The sequence below is a fragment of the Diabrotica undecimpunctata genome, chromosome 8 (genome assembly GCF_040954645.1).
Source record: "Diabrotica undecimpunctata isolate CICGRU chromosome 8, icDiaUnde3, whole genome shotgun sequence".
In the NCBI taxonomy this organism is placed as follows: domain Eukaryota; kingdom Metazoa; phylum Arthropoda; class Insecta; order Coleoptera; family Chrysomelidae; genus Diabrotica; species Diabrotica undecimpunctata.
This window is the reverse complement of record NC_092810.1, coordinates 48,962,178-48,983,227: the sequence shown is the minus strand read 5'-3', so window position 1 is coordinate 48,983,227 and position 21,050 is coordinate 48,962,178. Positions and strand designations below refer to the sequence as shown.

The following is a 21,050-nucleotide window of genomic DNA, read 5'->3' as shown; positions in this document are numbered from 1 at the left end:
GCATTAAACGTTTTTGGTTGTGATGGGTGGGGCCTAGGGGGTTGATGGGGGTGAGTTCTCTTTTATGTCATTTTAGTTTCCCCTTACTATCCTAGAAACTGTTTCAAGCATTTTTCGATATCAGCTTTTGTTCGTGAGATATAGCCCATTGTAAGTTTTAAAATTGACACACTGTATCTGTAGGTTAGACCGGGTCCCTTTATTACTGCAATATAACAATAAATATCAGACTGTCATCAAACTTTTAAAGGCAGAAAAACTGCCCAAATTAACTAGTATATACTTGTCAAGTAATCCTGAAACAATTCATTCGTAAGGAGTTATTGTTAAAAAATTGTGTTCAGTAAAGAGCAGAAAGCGTTTTTGATGGAGCACTATTTTCGCTCATTAGGAATCGGCCCAGGTAATGGTGCAAGTCTGCGATACATGTGTGATTAACCTTTCAGTGCTAACGTGAATTATTTTGACGTAAGTGCTAACGTCCGTCTCTGGGACCGTATATTTATACATGCCCTAGTACTGTAAATTTTACCAATTTTTAAAATTTAATTACTTTAAGGGTCTTATTAAATACTTTTTTATTTAAAATAAATACAGTTTTATTTAAAAATTATGTTTATAAACATTTATTTTGACAAAAATAATTACTTAACAAAAACAAGCTACTATTCTAAAATGTGGGAAAAAAAACCCTAAAATCTTACTACAAACAAAAAATTTGCTTAATTGCTTTTAAACTAAAGCTTACATTATCCACTTATAATAACCACACTTAAAAAATTCTAATAATACGAGGTAACTTTAAACTTAAAAAAAGTCAATCTTTTTCTGAACATTCCACACATATACCCTTTATGTGTTCTAAGCACATAAATTTATTACACGAGTAACAACTGTACTTTGTTTTTCGACTTTTCTGGCTTCCACAGTAAAAACAACGACCATGAGATTTTGCAATATTTTGCACATTCAACGTAATATCAAACATTTCTCTGAGTCGCATACTTATCATCCTTGGCATATTTGGTGCAATTGCTCTACGTCTGGCATGTGGTTCAAGCAATTGAATACCCATTGTCTCTAAAAATGTTCTTCTAAGTGGTATGCGTTGGGCTCTCCGAGCAGAATTACACTTGTATATTGTATATGAATTTATGCCGGCGATATTCAGTAGTGCATAAAATATCACCATGGGCCAGCGATTAGTCGATCTTGCACAATTGTAGCTTTCACACATCTTGTCAATAATGTCCACTCCTCCCTTGGTTGCGTTGTAATCAATTATTATGTTAGGCTGACCAGTCTGGGGATCCAACGTATCATCTTCATAATGCATTGTTGACATCAGGAGCACAACTTTTTTCGGTTTTGGAATATACGAAACAATAGTGCATTTATCTTGAAATGCAAACATACTTGTAGAAGTAGGCCTATTTATAGGCGCCGTAAATTCCAAAGGCAGTTCTGGTCTATTTCTTCGAAGAGTTCCAATTATAGTGAGCTGATGATTGGCCAATAATCAGCTAGCTGCTTACTGGTAAAAAAATTATCAAGTGTAACATTTCTATTTGTACCCCAGATAGGTCTGCACAAACGTACTACTAAATCCAAAGTCTTTGTGGTTTGCTGGTAGGGTCCCTGTGGTTGCTGACCAACATAAATTTCTAAATTTGAGGTATAAGCTAATTTAGCATCAGTCAAGGCGTATATTTTTATACCGTACCTATTTGGTTTTTTTGGCATATAAACTTTGAACCCACAGCGTCCTCTAAAAGCTTCTAATTTTTCATCAACTGTACAATAGTGTGACATGGTGTAGTGTTTTGGCAAATTGGTGTTGAAGTCTTCAAAAAAGTTTCGAATAGGAGCTAATTTATCTATTTTTTGTCTCTCTGCACGAGTTTGTTTATTATCAAAGCGAATAAATGCCAATAAAAATTTGAATCGCTCGTATGACATTGTAAGGCGAAATATTTCTAAGGAAGTACCGTTTTTTCTAAACAAGTCGCGAGCAATGAGATGGTTATTCTTGAACTTTCCTGCTATGTACAACAGGCCTATAAGTGCTTTTATTTCTAGTATATCCGTCTTTCTGTAGGTTCTATTCAAAGGATCAGCATGTAGTTCAATATTTATATTTGTATTTATTACAATAAGTTCCAACATCTGGTCTGTTATAAAAGATCCCCAAATATCACTAAAGATTAATTTCTCCTTAGCATCCCCCTTTACTCCTGGTAAATGTCTCAGTAAATTGTCTGCTCTTGTACGCACTCGCTTATTACCAACATGCTTTCGCCATTTAGTTTTTTTATCCTTACCAAAAAAAATAGGAATTCGCCGGCAAATATTTTCTGCTTCTGCCTCATGAAATATATCATTTTCTGCTTCTGATATATCCTGTTCACTCTCTGTATCGAGATTTTGTATTTCAACTTCGTCTTCTTCAGAACTATCCGAAGAATCGTTGCATTCCAATTCATCATTACTATCAACGTCCTCTAGAAGTCTCTGCAAATATTTTTGCTCCTCCTCGTAGTTCATTTCTATTTCTAAAATGTAAAAAAATAATATCTTATTCACTAAAAATACAACGCTAAAAGTTACAATCCTTACCTTTAGTACAGCCGCAAAAGCTAACATCCGTCTCTGAGACCGAAATCGTGTGTAACGAACGAACCGTGTATCTACATTCAACAATATTTTAATACTAACAACGGTTAGGCAAAATATGAAGCTATTGAATGACCTAGCGCGAATATCGGAACGGATCGTTAATTATCGGTATGAATAGGTTAGCTCCGTCTGTGAGACCATGCGTTAGCACTGAAAGGTTAATTCACACACCGGTTTAATAAACGTTCTGCAAGTAATGCTGTAATTTTGAAAGTTATTGAAAATCTCAGAAATATGGGTAATGTATTGTGCCAACGAAAAGAAAACTCGGACGTCCCATAACAATAACCATGAACATGTTTTTGATTGAATCTTGGAAAATTCAAAAGCTAGCCTAACAAGAACAACGTTGCATCGTGATTGAGGTACATCAACAATTTCATTCTCGGAATATCGCGATAGAGTACAATATTGTGCCAGAATTCTTGCGATACAGTATGAAAATCCTGAATTTTTGAAAAATGTATGGTTTTCAGACGAAGCACATTTTCATTTGTCGGGCCATGTAAATCGTCGTACAAATCGATTTCTGGGCTTTGCCAGACCAGATGAAGTTCAAGAAGTCTCTTTACATAGTAAAAAAGTGAGTGTCTTGTGTGCAGTTGCGGGACACGAAACCATTGGTCCCTACTCTATCGAAGAAAATGGCAGGCAAATCACACTTAATCGACAGAGGTACATACAAATTTTAAAGCGGTTTATCCCTGATCTACATCAATTCAATTTCGAGACCAATTTTTTCAGCAGGACGGGACAACTTGCCATACTACTGTCGCAATTCATCAATTTCTTTAGAGACATTTTCCAAGCAAATTTAGTTCACGATTTACTGACTTTCCTTACCCTTGATATTCTCCAGATTTCACATCTCCAGACGCATACATTTGTGGCAGTGCTAAAGCTGCTGTTTTTAAACGGGCACCACAAACCATCGATGAATTAAAGGATACAGTTAAAGCCTTCTTCGCGGACGTGAGACAACCCTTATTCCATTATATGACGAGAAACTTCGAACATCGGTATGAAGTCTGCCTTGAGCAAGGAGGAGTACGTTTAGAACATGTAATAAAGTGTCAATAATATGTATTTCTTAAAACAATAAAATAATTACAAGTTCAGTACTGTTTATTTTGGGCTATACTGTACAAGTCAACATTATTTATACAAACTATTTAAAGCAATTGTTTATGAAATATGTATGTTCTCAAAGTTTGGCAGAGAGAAGTCCAGGGAAGATGGCACACTCACGTTGGTTAATGATAGCTAACCGCATTCTTGGAGTTTATGTAGCTGCAACTGATCCTTGTGAAAGCTTAAAGATTTTAGCTGAGTTTGTAATAAAAGATATTCTCGTATGTGGTTTGAAATGACAACACAGCCAATATTGGAATATGCTGCCAGGCATCTATGGAAATTAATCCAGGTTCTCGAGAGATTTTCCGAAAAATGTGTCATCAATTATCAATAAAGTTATTCGAGACAATGCTTATTTTGCGCTCCCGGAAAACATTCTAATTTCTATGTTAACAGATTCAGGTCAACATATTAGAGAGGTTGCTGTCAGAAGAATTTTAAAATGTAGGAAAGCTGACATAAAAAATCACATTTTCAAAGTATCCCAAATAAAGTTCGATGCAGAAGATTACATAAATCTCACAGACTGGATAAATAGTACTATAACAGAGCCTCCTCTAACACAAAATTTGACCAATGAGGAATTGTGGGATATGATGAAACAAGTTCCAAATTTTGACAGTGCGTCAATAAAAGTGCGTGATAAAGAATCTAAAGATGGTTACATATGATCTAAACTTGATATCAGAAAGAATTTGCCGATATTTAAAAGTCAATGTCAATACTAGGGTTCAAGAAGTGGATAAGTAAAAATGTTAAGCAAAGGAGGGTGGGTGATTGGAACTCACCGTGGAACCCAATAATTAAGTAAACGTTTACATATTATTTCAATGTAAAAAACCTTTCGTGCCAAATATCAATTGACTGATATAAAAAATCTTTAATTTGAACTAAGCTACATTAAATGTGACCCATTGATATTCCTTCGGCAATATCTATGGCACGAGACTGGCTAAGAACTAAGTGACCAAAATATAAACTACCTGGTTCTTCAATTAAAGCTGTATGCTCTTCAATTTTCATGACTAGCCTCGCGTTTTCGAAGACCATGGCTGCTTCTCTTCCATAGAAGTAGGCACCCCCAATTGAAATTTGTATTTCCATACTGAAGTTGCCGTCTGTTTTTCTTAACTTCACTCCGAATTTTATTTTTGTCGATGACCAGCGCTGTATGATCTTTGGAAAATAGGTAAGTCTAGATCTTCTAAAACGGCATTTGCAATTTTTGTAGCTCTATTAGACAAACCTGTCAAATCGGTAGCATTAGAAGTCTGAGAAAGCTTAAGTCTTTTTTCCCTGTCGATAATATTATCTTTATTTCGCTTAACAATAGAATACGTCAACAAAAATTCTACGTCATTTCAGTTATCACCTGAACTTTCGATGTTATCACTATTTGCCAGGACAAAGACTACTTGGACCAGCTATAGGCTCTTCTACCATCAATGACCACTAGGACAGTTAACCTCGATTGAGTAGAATTCGCGCGCTCCAGCTAGTTTTCACTTGTAAACGACCGCCCGCACCAGTAACACAAAATATTTAATTTTAATACAGGCTCCCGGTCTAACTATTTTTTTGCAGAATAATAAGGCAGTTTGTTTTTTTAGTAGCACCAAACATTTTTTTAAACAAAAAAAGTTCTTTAAGGGCCAGGGGCCGGGTTATATAAATACTAGTTCCAACTTTTAGCAAGCAGCCTTGGAGAAAAATAAATAAAAATTACGGTCCGGCCTATAAAATGAACCCGCACCCTTGATTTCTCTGTCAAGACCAGGACATCCATAAATATATTACACAGGGACTCAGTGAAGAGCCTTGATCAATGTCCGATTAGTAAAACCTGGTAATTTTAATAGAAGAAACATAAACTGTTGTCATTTCAATAGAATCTATTGAAGATGCCAATTGGAAATTGAAGAGTAGTACAAATAGCGGGGGCAGAACCACAGTAAGGCCAAGGGAACGGTAGTCACCCTATATATGAAAGAATAATCCGAAGAAAAATATGGTTATACACAAAATTAAGGAAGAAAAAAATACTATAAATCGAGTCTAAAGTGGATTGGCGTCAAAGGAATGCTAAAGGTTTTATAAAACCAATAACTAGATCATAAAACACTTAAATAGAACTATTTATAAGTACATATTATCTTGTCTTGTGGTTAAATCGAAAATGTTACCATGGTTAAGTACGATAACTATAAAATATTTAATTTTTTAATTTTGTTTAATAACCATAATAATTTTAATGTTATTTGAAAACACGTTATATAACACGGATAGTTACCGACTACAATGCATGCAATTACAAACGCATTTTATTATGAATCAGATAATGGAATCGTAATTAAATTCAGTAATTGGAAAGAAAAAATAAAATAAACAAATATAGTACTTAAAATTAGTGATTTGAAATTAACGAATTATTTAATTTATCGTACCCCAGTAAGTAATAACACGACAATCAATATTTCATAATCAGTTTCATAACCAGTAATGTAAATGAAACCTGCATATCACAAGTACTTGCACAATAAAACAGACGAAAACAAAGAAATATACAGAATATATGTAGTATTTTTCAGATAAAAATGCGTGCACGTCACAATTTATATAAAGTGACGTCACTTATATTTAAAATTTCCAGAACGTCAACCTTAGAGTTAAAATTTGCCTAACACAGCTAATAATACGAAACCCATACGGAACTGCCCGATCTTCCATAGGCGTCAAGATGGTGAAATAATTAAAAAAAGTAATTATCATTATATTGGAAATTTTAGAATTATATTGATTAAATAACCAAAAACATTTGTTATTATTAATAATATACATTTTATGCAATAACTCTTTAAGTCTAATATTCCACAAAATAATAATTTTAATTAAATAGATTAGAAAATTGTACGCAACTGATACGGGAATACTTTAAATTTAATTGACAGTTTAGCGTGTGGCAAAATTGTTTGAAGTGTTGTCGCTTTCTTAGAATAAGAATTTTGTTTATGTTTTGATTTCTTGCACAATTTGATCATAATATAATATTAATAAATTGTATTTATAAATACATATTAATTTAGATTAATAGCTTTAAAAACTAATTATTATTGTGTATTGTGATTGTGCTATGCCAAAACAAATAAATAGTCTGTAGAAAGCTGATAAGCTTTCATATAAGATAGATTATTTTGAACAAGAAATAATGGCGGGACGTTTTTACTATTAAAGCCCTAAAAGCGATAAGTTTAAAATGTAGAATATATAATTTTGTATTAAAATGTTTTTTTATGTATTTTAGTGTGTTGCAGTAGTCTCAAAACTAAGTGTATTTACTGTTAATATAACAGTTTGACAAATAGTGGACATTTTAAAAATTCCTTACTTACTAACTATTCTGATGTTTTGGCAACGCTGTGGGGTTCTGACGTCGTAAATCTTGAATGACGTGCAAGCATTTTTATATGAAAAATGCTATAGCAAGAAATATCAGCAATTATGGTAAAATTTCATTAGTCAAATTGAAAACGATTTACATGGAAGACAAAATTCTGCTTAAAAAATGATAAAACAAATGAATAAAAAAGAATGAAATACCGCCCACTAAACAAAAAATAATGGATGAAACACAGTTGTATAAAATATAACTTATAAGAACATACTTTATATGGAATTAACTATACAGGGTTGGCCACTCAAAAGTGTCCACCCTGATATTTGGCAACATTCATAGGATTTTGTGAAAATATTAAAACATGTCGATTTCTATGCTAAAGGGGTCATCTTTTAAAGATATAGATAGATATCTGTCAATTGTCAACTTCCTCCCTTCCAGCACCCCTACCTTTCAATTTTAAATAGGGAATATACCATGTGGCACATTGTTAGACAAGTATTTCGTTGGAGAATTTATACATCCATATTTTTTTCAATATTAACTCTATTCTTGTAAAAAAGTATGTTTATTGAAAGTGTTACAACTCTTAAAAACTAAACGTAACGCCCAAGTTTTGCTGATGTCAATTTCCGGTCATGACAAAAACAAAATTTGTAACATGAATAGGAAACTTTATTAAATGTTACGTAAATAAAATGAACTAAATTTTAAATTAATCAGTTCATAAGTCCAAACAGTTTACTCATTAGCTATAACTAATAATTAAATGTTCAAAATGATATTTACTCAACGTCCATAAGATTATAAAGCCACTGATTGAAATTGTGAAAAAAAATTTGGAGCATTTTGGAGTGAAACTACACTACAAAAATGCTCTATTCGTTATATTAGTTCTTCCAATGAAGCTGGAATATTATTATAAATATTGGTTTTTTTAATAACGCCATTCGAAGAAGTCCAGAAGAGTTAAGTCGGTATCTTATTTAATGGAGAGCAAAAGAAAGATTTATAATACCATACCAGCTTCATTGGAAGAACTAAAATAACGAATAGTGCATTAATGTAATGTAGTAATTCTTAAAATGCTCCAAAATGTTGTTCGTAATTAGTAAATAAATATAGCTGATGAGTAAACTGTTTGGAATTATGAATTTAAATTTAGTTTGTTGTATTTACATTTAATAAAGTTTCCTATTAATGTTGAAAATTACATTTTAATATAGTTTTGACATGACCGGAAATTGACCAGCAAAACATAAACGTAACGTTTAGTTTTGAAGAGGTGTAACACTTTCAATAAACTGATACCTTTTCACAATATTAGCGAAATACCTGTCGAACAATGTGCCATATATAATATATTCCCAATTAAAAATTTAAAGGTTGAGGCACTGGAAGGGAATGGGTTGACAATTGACAGATATCTATATCGTACGTATTAAAACACCAAAGTATTTTCAATCCTCTTTGCGTCGCCGAGGTCGATAATAAACCATTTTAAGTTTGTTTATATTTCACAGATGTGTATTTCCTCGGTATTCTTTGATCAGAGCCGCCTTACGATATTTTGCGTTCTCGTTCCTGTTAAGTGTTTTGTTTATACCAAGTTAAGCGAATGATTTTTAAGAATTAAGTCAGTCTCGCTGAAGCGTTGTCAGGGACAGCTGCTTCCAGCGTTTGTCCAAATTTTACGTCAAATTTGAAATGTTTTCTCGTTTTTTGTCCCTTTTTATGGAAAATAAGTAGTTTTGTGGCAGTCAATAGTAGCAGTTCAATGTGTAGTTGCAGTTCAAGTGAGGTTTGGAAGAATCGTTGTTTCCATCCTCGTTTTGTTTGTCCCTGGTCGTCGTTCCAGACTATAGATGCAGTTTTTTGTTCGTGTGTCAGAGATTCCCAGTACAGTTCTCCCAGAAATTTTCAAGTCCAGTGAAGTCCAGTTTACAACTCAAGTGTAATCTAGTGAAGCTCAGGTAACTTTTTTGTGTTTAAATTTTAAAGTAAAGATAGACATTTTTTTAATAAAATTTGCTTTCATAACAATTTAAATTGTAATAATTAATATTATAAATTTTAGGGTGTGGCCATTGCTGTCATTTTATTTGTTCTCTGTTAAAATTTAATGTTGACATATGACAGCTAGCTTAGTTTTATTTTTTTAAATTAGTTTGTTTTGATTTTAAAAAAAGGTTAACCTTCTTAAAACAGTTTCACTTTAAAAGATAATTGTTTATTTGTAATAATTTATTTCTGCCCCAGTTTATAGCCCAGTAACAATTTTTTGTAAGTTTTGTAGCAATTCCCACTTGTAAACGGATGTTGTAAACGGATAGGATATGTCAGTTTTTCTTCTTTGTTATTTTGGTATAAATTTTTGTAACTATTAATATAGTAATTTTGTGCCATTTATTTTTGTAACTGTTTGTGGTGAGACAACAATAAATGTTTGATTTATTTCTCTGAACCATTTTTTTTATTTATTTAGAAAAAAAATTTCTAACCCCACTTTTGAGTTTCATTTAAAAAGATATATTTTGAATTTCTAATAATTATTTCAATAGTTACAAATAGTTGTTGTAATCGTTATAATTTGGCACCTCGAAGCGGCGTCCTTATTTTAAATAGCTAGAGGTCCTTCCTGTTGTTTTGTTTGTCCATTTGTTCCAGGAGATTCATGTACGTACCCCTTTGTTTCATTTTTGTAGTTGCCCCAATCCAATCCCCCTGTTTTATGCCCTTATCCACGACTCCAGCTCTCCAAATAAACCCTGAGCGCCGTTCCCATAATTTTCGATTTGTTTTGCTTGCCCTATCTCTGCCCCAATAATTTCTGTCCCCAATTTTTTAAGAACAAAATTAGTGTGATTTAATTCCAAAATGTCATATAAGAAGTTAAATAGTCGTTGTAAAGAGATGGTATATTAACATCTTTATCAGCGTCTGTTATACCTTGCATTTATAGAAGGTTCAGATTAAGGCAGTTATCTGAATTGTGTTTCGAAACTATTTTACGGATTTAATATCAGATGTCGCTATTGCGTCCGTTTCGAAGCCATTTTATCGTTGCTTCACAAAGACAGGAAAAGATTAATTTTCACGTTGAGAAAGCCTATGAATAACTGTTCTGATGAGCTTTATTAAAGCGAAATACGTATCAACAGATACATAGACTATTTTTGCGTGAAAGGAAATCTTGACTGTCTTTAATTTTATTTTTAGATGGTATATTCTTTAATTCATTATTTTGAACAGTAACGAGATAATAACGGCCCAATTCTAGTGTTGACTACTGTTAGGGGAGTACGTAATATATTTTTGTATGTTTATGTAGATACTTAAAATATATTAATATATATTCTATCTCTCAGGCCGTAAATACTAATATACTTCTAACATCACTACACAAAAAACGAACTAGGCATAAACATTAAATCAAATTGAATTCTTTTCAGAACATGTGACTTTAACCTAGTGGTTGTCGTATGTCACTCAGTATTGTACTGAAAGATATTGGTTTTAAATGGCTAAAAGATAATCCAAAGGCGAGGACTGATGCAAAAGTCTCATATTGCTGCGAAGAGAGCAGAATTTTTGAGATTATATCAAAAATATACATGAAGAACTATAAAAGTTTGTTTTTATACATGAAACTTGGATTTTTCGGAATGGGTATATATGTCGCTCATTGGGAAGATGAGGATAAATGAAGTGTAAAATCTATTAAAAATAATGGAAAACGGTAATATATTTAATTATACTGAAAACATAAAAGTGTTGAAATATATTTTTTTGCAGATACATCATTCTTTATGCTGGTAATAAAAATGGCTTCATTGGAGGTGCAACGGCTATATTTTCCTCCAAATCGGCTTTAATGGACTACCGTGGGAAAATGAATCAAGCAAATTTTTTATCGTCGTTTGAAAATCAACTGTTAAAAAATTTGTATGAACAATCCCTAATTATAATGGATAACACTCCATACGATAGCAAGTTGTTAAGAAAGCACCAAACATATCTTTAAAAAAGACTATGGAAGATTGGTTAGCTAACAATAAACTGCCTTTTAATGAGCCCATGTGATGAGTCTATCCTCCGCTTATGATTTAAAGACATATAAAGTCACAATTTTGAAAAAATATTAAGATTGTAATAAATATTAAAGCAGTTATTCTGCATCCTTTTTCGGCACAATACAGTTTCCTCATAACAATTCAACGAACACAAAGTGACAAATTTTCACGTAATTAAAAAAAAAATGACGCACCTAATTTTTTATAACTCATGAGATGAGACGCCCCTCGGTTAATTTTTTTAAAACTTCCCAACAAACAAGTCACGCGCAGATCAATCAAGGAAATGTAAAAGGGACTATATTAGCAAATCGTTGTGAGTTGTAGATTATATATATATATATATATATATATATATATATATATATATATATATATATATATATATAATATATATATATAATATATATATATATATATATATATATATATATATATATATATATATATATATATTCGGTTTTTTATAACGTCTTACGACGTTGTCCGACTCCCAAACGCCACTGTATTCTGTCTTGAGTTAGGTCTTCGTCCAGATTTCGAGCGCTAATCGCTTTCCTAACTCCCAGGTTCCAGCTATGTGGTGGTCTTCCTCGTTTCCTCTTCTCTGGGGGTTGCCACATCATCGTTTTTTTAGGCAATCTTTCGTCCCCCATTCGGCTCACATGCCCATACCATATGAGCTGTTTTCTCTCAATATCGTCAACTATAGTGCCCTCTATACCCATTTGTTGTTTTATCACTTCATTCAGTATTCTGTCGGCTCTTGATATTCTCATCGATCTTCTGATGGCATCCATTTCCGTGGCTTCGACCTTTTTCTTATATTTTTCGGTTGTTCTCCATGTCTCAGTTCCATAAAGTAGGCTAGTTTTAACCATTGTCTCATAGATGTTCCATTTTCTTTTCTTTGATATTTATTTACTCCATAGAACTCCGTTCAAACATGCTATAGCTCTTCGTGCTTGTACAATTCGATGTTCTATTTCTCGTTCGTCTTTTCCACTACGGTCGAAGATGACGCCCAGGTATTTATATTCGTTGCATGGATTTATTTTTTGATTGTCATCGATATCGAGTTGTTCTGCTTCAGCTCCAATTGAGAGGTATTTTGTCTTTTCTAAATTGATATATTTGATCCCCATTTCTGGTATTCTTCAATTAGTTTTCTAAGCATGTATTCCATGTCATCTTTGTCATTTGAGATCACTACCTGATCATCTGCAAACTGTAAAGTATATATGTAATCCTGATCGTTCAATTGTATACCCATTCCTTTGACTTTTCTTTTCCATTGTTTCAGAGCTGCAGAGATATAAATCTTAAATAGAGTCGGAGAGATACAACATCCTTATCTGAGACCCTTAGTAACTGCAAATTTTTCAGCTAAGAGGTTTCCGAATTTCATTTGGGAGTTTGAACCATAATATAGATCTTTGAGAGCACTAACCAATGTTTGATGTATGTTTGATGTGCCCAGGACTTCCCATAGTTTATTTAGCGGGACTATGTCGCATGCCTTCTCAAGATCTACAAAAGTCATATGTAACTCTCTATTTGTCACAATTTTTTTTCTATAATTTGTTTAAGACAGAAGATGTTATCTGTACATGAACGACCTGCTCTAAATCCTCCTTGTTCTTCGTCTTCAGACGATTGATAATCTTCCTCTATCAGGTCCCGTAGTATTCGACCGTATAGTCGACTCATTGAGCTTGTGACCGATATCCCTCTATAGTTTTTACAATTTCTCATGTCACCTTTTTTATATATTGGGATCATATATGCTGTTTTCCATTCATCTGGTGTTGGATGTCCATTAATATATTCGTTAAATATCACCGTGATCATTCTGTGTAATTTCTCTGAGCCATTCTTTATTAATTCCGTAGTTACTCCCTCTGGTCCACTTGCTTTTCCATTCTTCATCCCTGCTATAGCTTTTTGAACTATGTTGATATCTATGGTAATATGCTCTCCCAGAATTTCGATTCTTGATGAATTCATATCTTCTTTAAATTCGTCTCTGTTCTCATTTAATAGATGTTTGTAATAATGTGTCCAATCCTCGGGATTTATGGGATTTAGAGTCACTTTCTCGTTAGTCGGCTTCTTAACAGAGTTTATAAACTTCCACGCCTCAGTGCATTGTCGTCCTCCAATATAAGATTATATCTCTCTGCATCTTCTATCCCATATCTCATTTTTGGAGGTCATAATTATCTTTCTAGTTTTCTTCTTCATTTCATTGTATCAGTCTTTGTCTGCGTCATCTTTTGTATTCAACCACTTATGGTATAATCTTTTCTTTTCTGTTACCGCATTTTCGACGTCTTCATTCCACCAAAGCTTGTTACTAATATCATTTTGTTTGATTCCTAAGACCTCCTGTGCTGTTTGATGAATACTTGATATTATGTTCTCATATATGCATTTGGTATTTGTTAGTGTTTCGTCAAGTTTGGAGTCCATTCGAGTCTTATATAGTGTGCGGGTGCTCTCATGAATTAAACTGGACAGATTGTATTGAGGAAGATCAATTCTTTCTAAAAGTTGTTCGTCTTGGCTTGATGAGACACTGTCCTTTAATCTATATGAGAAAACAATTTTTGCCCTGACCATGTGGTGATCTGATCCGCATACTGCTCCTCTCATAGCTCTAATATCTCTAATGAGTATTTGTGAATTTTGTTTAACTATCACGTAATCTATTATAGACTTAAGATTCCTTGTTGGTTGAAACCATGTATATTTGTGTATGTTTTTGTGACAGTAATATCCGTTAGTTATTTTGAGTCTATTACTTTCACAGAGATTGATAAGTCTTTCTCCGTTATCATTTACGACATCTTCTCCATAAGGTCCAATTACATTGTTGTGGCGCTTGTTTCCTGTTCTTCCATTAAAATCGCCTAATAAAAATATTTCTCGGTTATTTCCAACTCTATTAATAACTTCGTTTAATTTTGCAAAGAATTCGTCTTTTGTATTTTTTCTTTTGTATTTCGTATTTTTAAATTAATGAACACAAGACTATAAGTAAAGACGAATGCAACTAATAAGGGATATGGAGGAAATATGGTCAGATAATATAGAAGTGTATTTAAGATTTAAGTTAATCAAATTTAAATACATATTTACCTATGTTAACGTTTACGTAAATGTGTACTCACCTCATTTCCTTCATGATTCTCTTGTCGTTAACATATAACGGATTTGTACAAGTAAAGTTCTCATAATATTTGTAAGGAATGAAGGAACCATTGCAAACGTTTGGAGCACACACTGTTATAAAGTGGGGTCTCAGTCTGCCCACTGTGTACTTCAAGACGTCAGTAGTTAGCTGCGAACAAGCTGCCCCGAAAGCGAAGATACCGAAGGTGCAGTAGAAGTTGTAAAACCAGTTAGGAATTTGATATCCGAGGAACACTATATTTCGTGGGACGCTTGGTCTATTTAGGTATTCTGTCACTGACATCTGAAAAGAAAACCAAAATTAATATATACAGAAAAAAAGATTCGAACTAAATAGTTATTTAATAAAGGCTCTACAATTATTACCATATCACGGCTGGTACGCATATACCACTTCGGCATATAGGTACCACTTCCACGGTTGGCTCGCGGACAAAATCTTCGCACCGATCTAAACTTCTTAATTTTTCAAAAACTACCCACCCTTGTGTAGCCCGCCCGTGTACCTCCCACAAATGTTAATTGATTTCTTTACACGAAGTGACAGTCGCATCCTGTTCTTTGATGTAAAGGTATTAGTGACTAAGGACAAATTCTCCGCGCACCAGTCGTGTTTTTTTGAAATTTTGGACATTGTCAGTTATTGTGAATTTTAAAATGTATGCATATGACGCAGAACAAGAACGTTTGCAACGTCTAATGGACGAATGGGGTATAGAGTTGTGCTATAGAGGTAGCACCTTTTATCGGAACGACCACATCAAGCGTCATAGACGAGATATGGTTCTTGATAACTGGTCCTCATAAGACAACTAACTCTCGCTTATGGCTCCACGTGCCACACCCCGGGCAACTGCATAGGTCTGCAGGCTAAACTAAGTGAGGGTAGCCAGATATGGCGAAAATTCCACCAAACGATTGCCGGCATAAGCAATCATCCACTTATTGACCAACGGCTTCAGGCGGACGAGTAAGTAAGCGGCAGGGGTCTTGTCCTGGGGTTAAGAAATTGACCCCTAAGGCGGAGGAGTTACAAATAAGTAACCAACGGCATAAGGATGTAGAAAGCCACGGGATGACTACCACATTAAAGATCCTTAAGGATATTCCTAGAACAATCATCATGGCAATGATCGCAATGGTAACAAAACCAGTAGACATTACTGATCACAGAAATCGGAAGCCGAGATCCGGTAGGAGAGGAACAAACCTAAAAGATCACAGGGCCTCTCAGGTCGTCAAAAAGCGAAATCCCAGTGATGTATTGAGAAAAACATCTTAAAGACCAGCCATCCAACTAAATACACTGAAAAAATAGGCACTTGGAACGTGCGGAGTTTGTACCAACAAGGAAAAGCCCATAACCTAACACAAGAAATGAGACGCTTAAAGATAGATATCCTTGGATGTAGTGAAGTCCGATGGCCTAACAGCGGCAGAAGTGTCATAGACAACTACGTGTTTTCCTATTCCGGAGATAACAATACACAAAACCGCAATGGAGTAGCAATAGTCATTAGTAAAGAAATCGAAAGATCAGCTAAAGGGTTCATACCGATAACGGATAGAATTGCACTATTGAAATTAAACGCTATACCGTGCAACATAAACATGATTGTAGTATATGCACCAACATCTGATAGCACAGAGGAAGAAGTAAACAGCTTCTACAATGACTTAAACAAAACATTCAATGAAACTAAAAAAGAAGAAGTAAATTTGATTTTAGGTGACTTCAACTCAAAGGTAGAAAAAGGAAGAGATGGATAAGTAGTAGAAGAACACGATCTGGGAACACGTAATTAAAGAGGTGAAAGACTAGTTCAGCTTTGCAAAGATAACTCATTATCAAAAACACGTGGTATAAACTCCCAAATCGAAGAATATATACATGGAAAGCACATAGAGATGATGGTGAAATTATATTAAGAAACCAAATAGATTACCTAATTATAAATCAAAGATTCGATAATACCGGCTAAAGCGTATCCAGGAGCAGATATAACAAGTGACCACAATCTAGTTCTAGCAAACATGAAACTCAAGTTAAAAAAGTTAAAAACAACTGCCAAAACACCAAGAATTAATCTGAGAAAACTAAAAGAAACTGATATATACCAATAAATCAAAGAACAAGTGCACAAATAAGTTCAGGAAGTAGAAAGGCAAAAGCAATTGACAACAGATAAATGGAGGAAAGCAGAGGAGATTTTGAGAAATATCACAAAACAAAACTTTAAGAAGACACACCATCTAAAAATAAACAATGGATCACACAAGAGATAAAATAACTGATGACGGAAAGAAGGGCACACAAGAATAAAAAAGAACAACAGTACAAAAAAATTAATAAAATAATCAAACCGAAAATCAAAGAAGCTAAGGAACTGTGGCTATCAGAAAAGTGTGAAGAAATAGAAAGGTTAGATAAACAACATGGCAGTTTTAACATACACCAGAAAATCAAAGATACAGCTGGCATATACAAGAAGAAGGGTATCGGAAATATCATGGATAAAAATAACAAGATAATAACGGAATGTACAGATAAAATAAACAGATGGGAGGAATACATAAAAGAGCTATTCAAAGACGACGAGAAAATTGAGGTCATTGAACCAAGAGGAAGAAATGGGCCACCAATCACCAAAGACGAAATTGAGAAAGCGCTAAAACGTATAAAAAATGAAAAGACCATGTGACCAGATGAAACATCTACAGAAATATTAAGAATATTAACAAAAAATCATATGGCACACTAATATAATTATTTAATGAAATTTATTATACGGGAGAGATATTATTATTCCGAAAGAATGGTTAATATCAATATTTATTCCAATACCCAAAAAATCAAACGCAATGAAGTGTGAAGAGCACAGGACAATAAGCTTGATGAACGATATTCTAAAAGTGTTATTACGAGTGATACACGAACGTATCTATAAAAAGCTAGATGACAGAATAGCTGAAAACCAATTGGGATTCAGAAAAGGTTGGGGCACCAGAGAAGCATTATTTACTGTACAAACACTAATCGAACGATTTCGAGATGTCAATTGAGACGTATTCATATGTCTAGTCGAATTCGAAAAAGCATTCGACAAAGTACAACACCGAAGAATGGCAAAAATACTCCAGAACACAGAATTAGATGACGAAGACGTGAGAATCATTGCCAATCTATACCGATATCAGAAAGCCACAATACGAATAGACCAACAATAATCGAAAGAAATATCTATAAATCGTGGAGTAAGATAAGGATGTGTGCTTTCCCCTTTACTTTTTAATATGTATTCAGAAGAATTGTTTAAAGAGGCATTAGAAGACGTTAATGAAGGCATATTTATTAACGGAGCACTTCTGAATAATCTTAGATACGCAGATGACAGAATACTCCTTGCGGACAGCAGAGAAGGACTACAAATCTTGGTTTATCGTATTACCCAATACTGCGAAATGTATGGAATGGTATTGAATACAAATAAAACAAAAATCATGGTGGTAAGCAAGAACAAGATTGAGAAACACAGTGTTTATGCCAAAGGAAAACTATGGAATGGTATTGAATACAAATAAAACAAAAATCATGGTGGTAAGCAAGAACAAGATTAAGGAACACAGTGTTTATGCTAAAGGAAAACTTTTAGGCAGGGTGCACAGATATCAGTACTTAGGTTGCGAACTAAATGAAGAATGGAATAGAAGTACGGAAATAAAACGGCGTATTGAGATAGCTAGAAGTCCTTTTAATAAGATAAAACAATATTATGCAATGGAAAACTCAACATCAAAATTAGAGCTAGAGTATTGAGATGCTACGTGTTCTTTGTCCTGTTGTATGGAGTTGAGGCCTGGACAATTACAGAGGCGACAAAGAAAAAACTCATTAACTTTGAAATGTGGTGTTATCGAAGAATGTGGAAAATATCTTGGACACAACACATAACAAATGCGAAAACGCTACGAAGAATGAAAAAAGATAAAGAAATACTCAACACTATAAAGAAAAGAAAAATGAGCTACTTTGGTCACATCCTAAGAAACGAGAAATACGAATTGATGCGGCTGGTCATACAAGGGAAGGTGGAAGGCAAAAGAGGACCGGGGAGAAGACGCACGTCCTGGCTAAAGAATCTGAGACGATGGAGTGGGAAAACGTCAATAGAACTTTTCAGAACGGTTGCAGATAGAGTCAAATGGGCCATGATGATCGCCAATGTCCTTAGGGATGGGGCACGTTAAGAAGAAGAATGGACGAATGACTTTAAGACCACGACGGGAATGAAAATATTGAATACGACGATGACGAAGAAAAAAATAACAGAACAAATATATGGAAGGTGCTGAACTGATAGTTTCTGCGGGGCCTTATTTTTGGGTAAAGACACAACTACTAAATTGATGAAACATATTCTTTCAAGAAATGTTCGAACACGTCCAGAAAAATTATTTATGCATTTGCCAGGTACTAAAGAAGTTACCAATAATTTAAAAGGTGAACTAGATATTTGGAAATATTTTTTAACGACCCCATGATAACCATTATTGCTGAATATACAAACAAACATGTTTGTATATTGAGATGTTTCTACTATCAATGTCCAGATGCCGATTTAAATTTTTACTACAACACCTAAGATATGATGATATAGAATCACGTGGGGAAAGAAAATCATTAGATAAATTTTGTCGTATACGAAAGATTTTTAAAACGTTTACTTTTAATTGCAAAAACGGTTACACGTTGGATGAATATGTCACAATAGAGATGAAAAATTTTAGGCATTAAGCAAGAACGACCAGGTCCTTTTGTTGTAAGTAATTCTCTATCGAAGGTGATACAAGATTATGTGAGCCTCTAAGAGAAACAATTACTGCTGACAATTGGTTTTTAAGCATACAAATAATCCAAATCTTGCTTCATGATTACAAACTTTTAGGAACGTGCCGCAAAAATAAGAAGAATCACCCCATGACTTTTCTAAAAATCAAAGTCTGTCTTTGTGTTTTTGTCAATTTCTTCTCCACCTTCTAGGATATAAATATTGCAGAAAATGAAAAGATAATCACAAACATACAGTTAATCCTTGTTTATGAATGCCGACACAATGTCATTTTTATTACGGATTTCTAAGTAAATTGGAAATTTTCAGATATGTTATAGTTTGGGTATTCCTATCCACTAAAAACCTCTTCCCGCTGAGAAGGACTTGGTGTAAAACCTAGTAGCTTATTATGCCCGTTCTAATTTTTTCATCATATCTTTTTCACTACTAAATCCTACTCTACTCTAATCTGAGGGACGTGTTACAGCAATCATGTGCACTAAATTTAAAAATGAGTTCAAAAGAATTACGGTGAGAAGAAAGGAGACGAGCCATTATCATAAACCGTCAATGATAATAGAAGTTAATATTCTTGTTTGAAATAGTTCTGAAAGTATTTCTTGTTTAGTTTTAAACACTAGATTCTTAGATATAACAATATTGTTTTAAAAGTGCTTTTTTTAATATTTTAATTCTTCTAATAACCTAGTGTGGTTATGCTCACAATTACAAATAAAAACATTCTTCATCGAACTACTCCTGCCGTAAACCGCATGCGGAGATCACAACACGTGAATCGTTATTATTCACAAATAAATTTGAGTTACGGTTAATGAGAACCATGTATTTATAACTTCTCTGTTTTACCTAAAAACTAGAAATAGTCTAGCGTTTTCATCCTTTCCGACAGCTTTATTAGAGTAGCCACTATCGCGTTTAAAATAAATGTATAAATATGAAAATTTCTTCCAGTGCCATTAGTTTTAAGTCATCGGTAACGCCGAGAGTGAAAGCTTTAATTATATTTACACCGGCTTCTCGGCTTCGTGCCAATATCATCAACATCGGAGATAAAAATTTATTTGACAGTCAAATCACTGTTTATACGCATGAAAATGCATGTTTGATAGTCATAAGCTGGTCAGGAGCATTTCAAAATCGCTATTATATTTAGCAAGGTGAAATAATATTAAATTAAATGATTAAGTGAAAGATTTATATTGCATTAAGGAGTTTTGTATGCTTATAAAACAAATACACTTGTTGAAAATATCTTGCACTTTATATTCTGCGTACAAGCTAAAAGTAGCCAAAGTGTGTCATTTTTTTTTAAATAAATAAAATATGAGTTTCGTTAAGGAGTAAAATGTGTTTCTTTTTCTCCTCGTAGCACTAGAGCCCGAAGTGGGTCTTGGCTGGCTGCACAACTTGCTTCCATCATAAACGGTCGTCCATGATAGTTGAGGTAATGGGTAGCCCCATTGTTCTTAAATCTGACCATAGGTTATCTCTCCACCGCATTAATGGGCGTCCTAAGAGCCTTCTCCCTGTCGGAGCTTTCTCTCAAATTAACTTCGCAGGGCGGTTATTAGGGAGCCTTAATTTTATTTATATGTATTTGTGGTTAGTCACTGGAAAATGGAGTGACTAAACGAACAGTGGTCAGAATTAATATATCTCTATGAAAAATCCCTATATTATCTAAAAAATATTATCTTTTAAAAGACAATTCACATGTTGTAGAAA

At 33.7% G+C, this 21,050-nt stretch overlaps 1 protein-coding gene across 1 annotated transcript in view; it reads right to left on the bottom strand.

The window, feature by feature from the left end:
* The window catches only part of LOC140447522 (putative phosphatidate phosphatase), a 362,135-nt gene that overhangs the window by 41,896 nt on the left and 299,189 nt on the right, over nucleotides 1-21,050 (bottom strand). Inside the window, exon 3 of the mRNA XM_072540220.1 lies at nucleotides 14,451-14,755. Within this exon, the coding sequence (XP_072396321.1) occupies nucleotides 14,451-14,755 (305 nt within the window). The remainder of the gene's footprint in view (nucleotides 1-14,450; nucleotides 14,756-21,050) is intronic.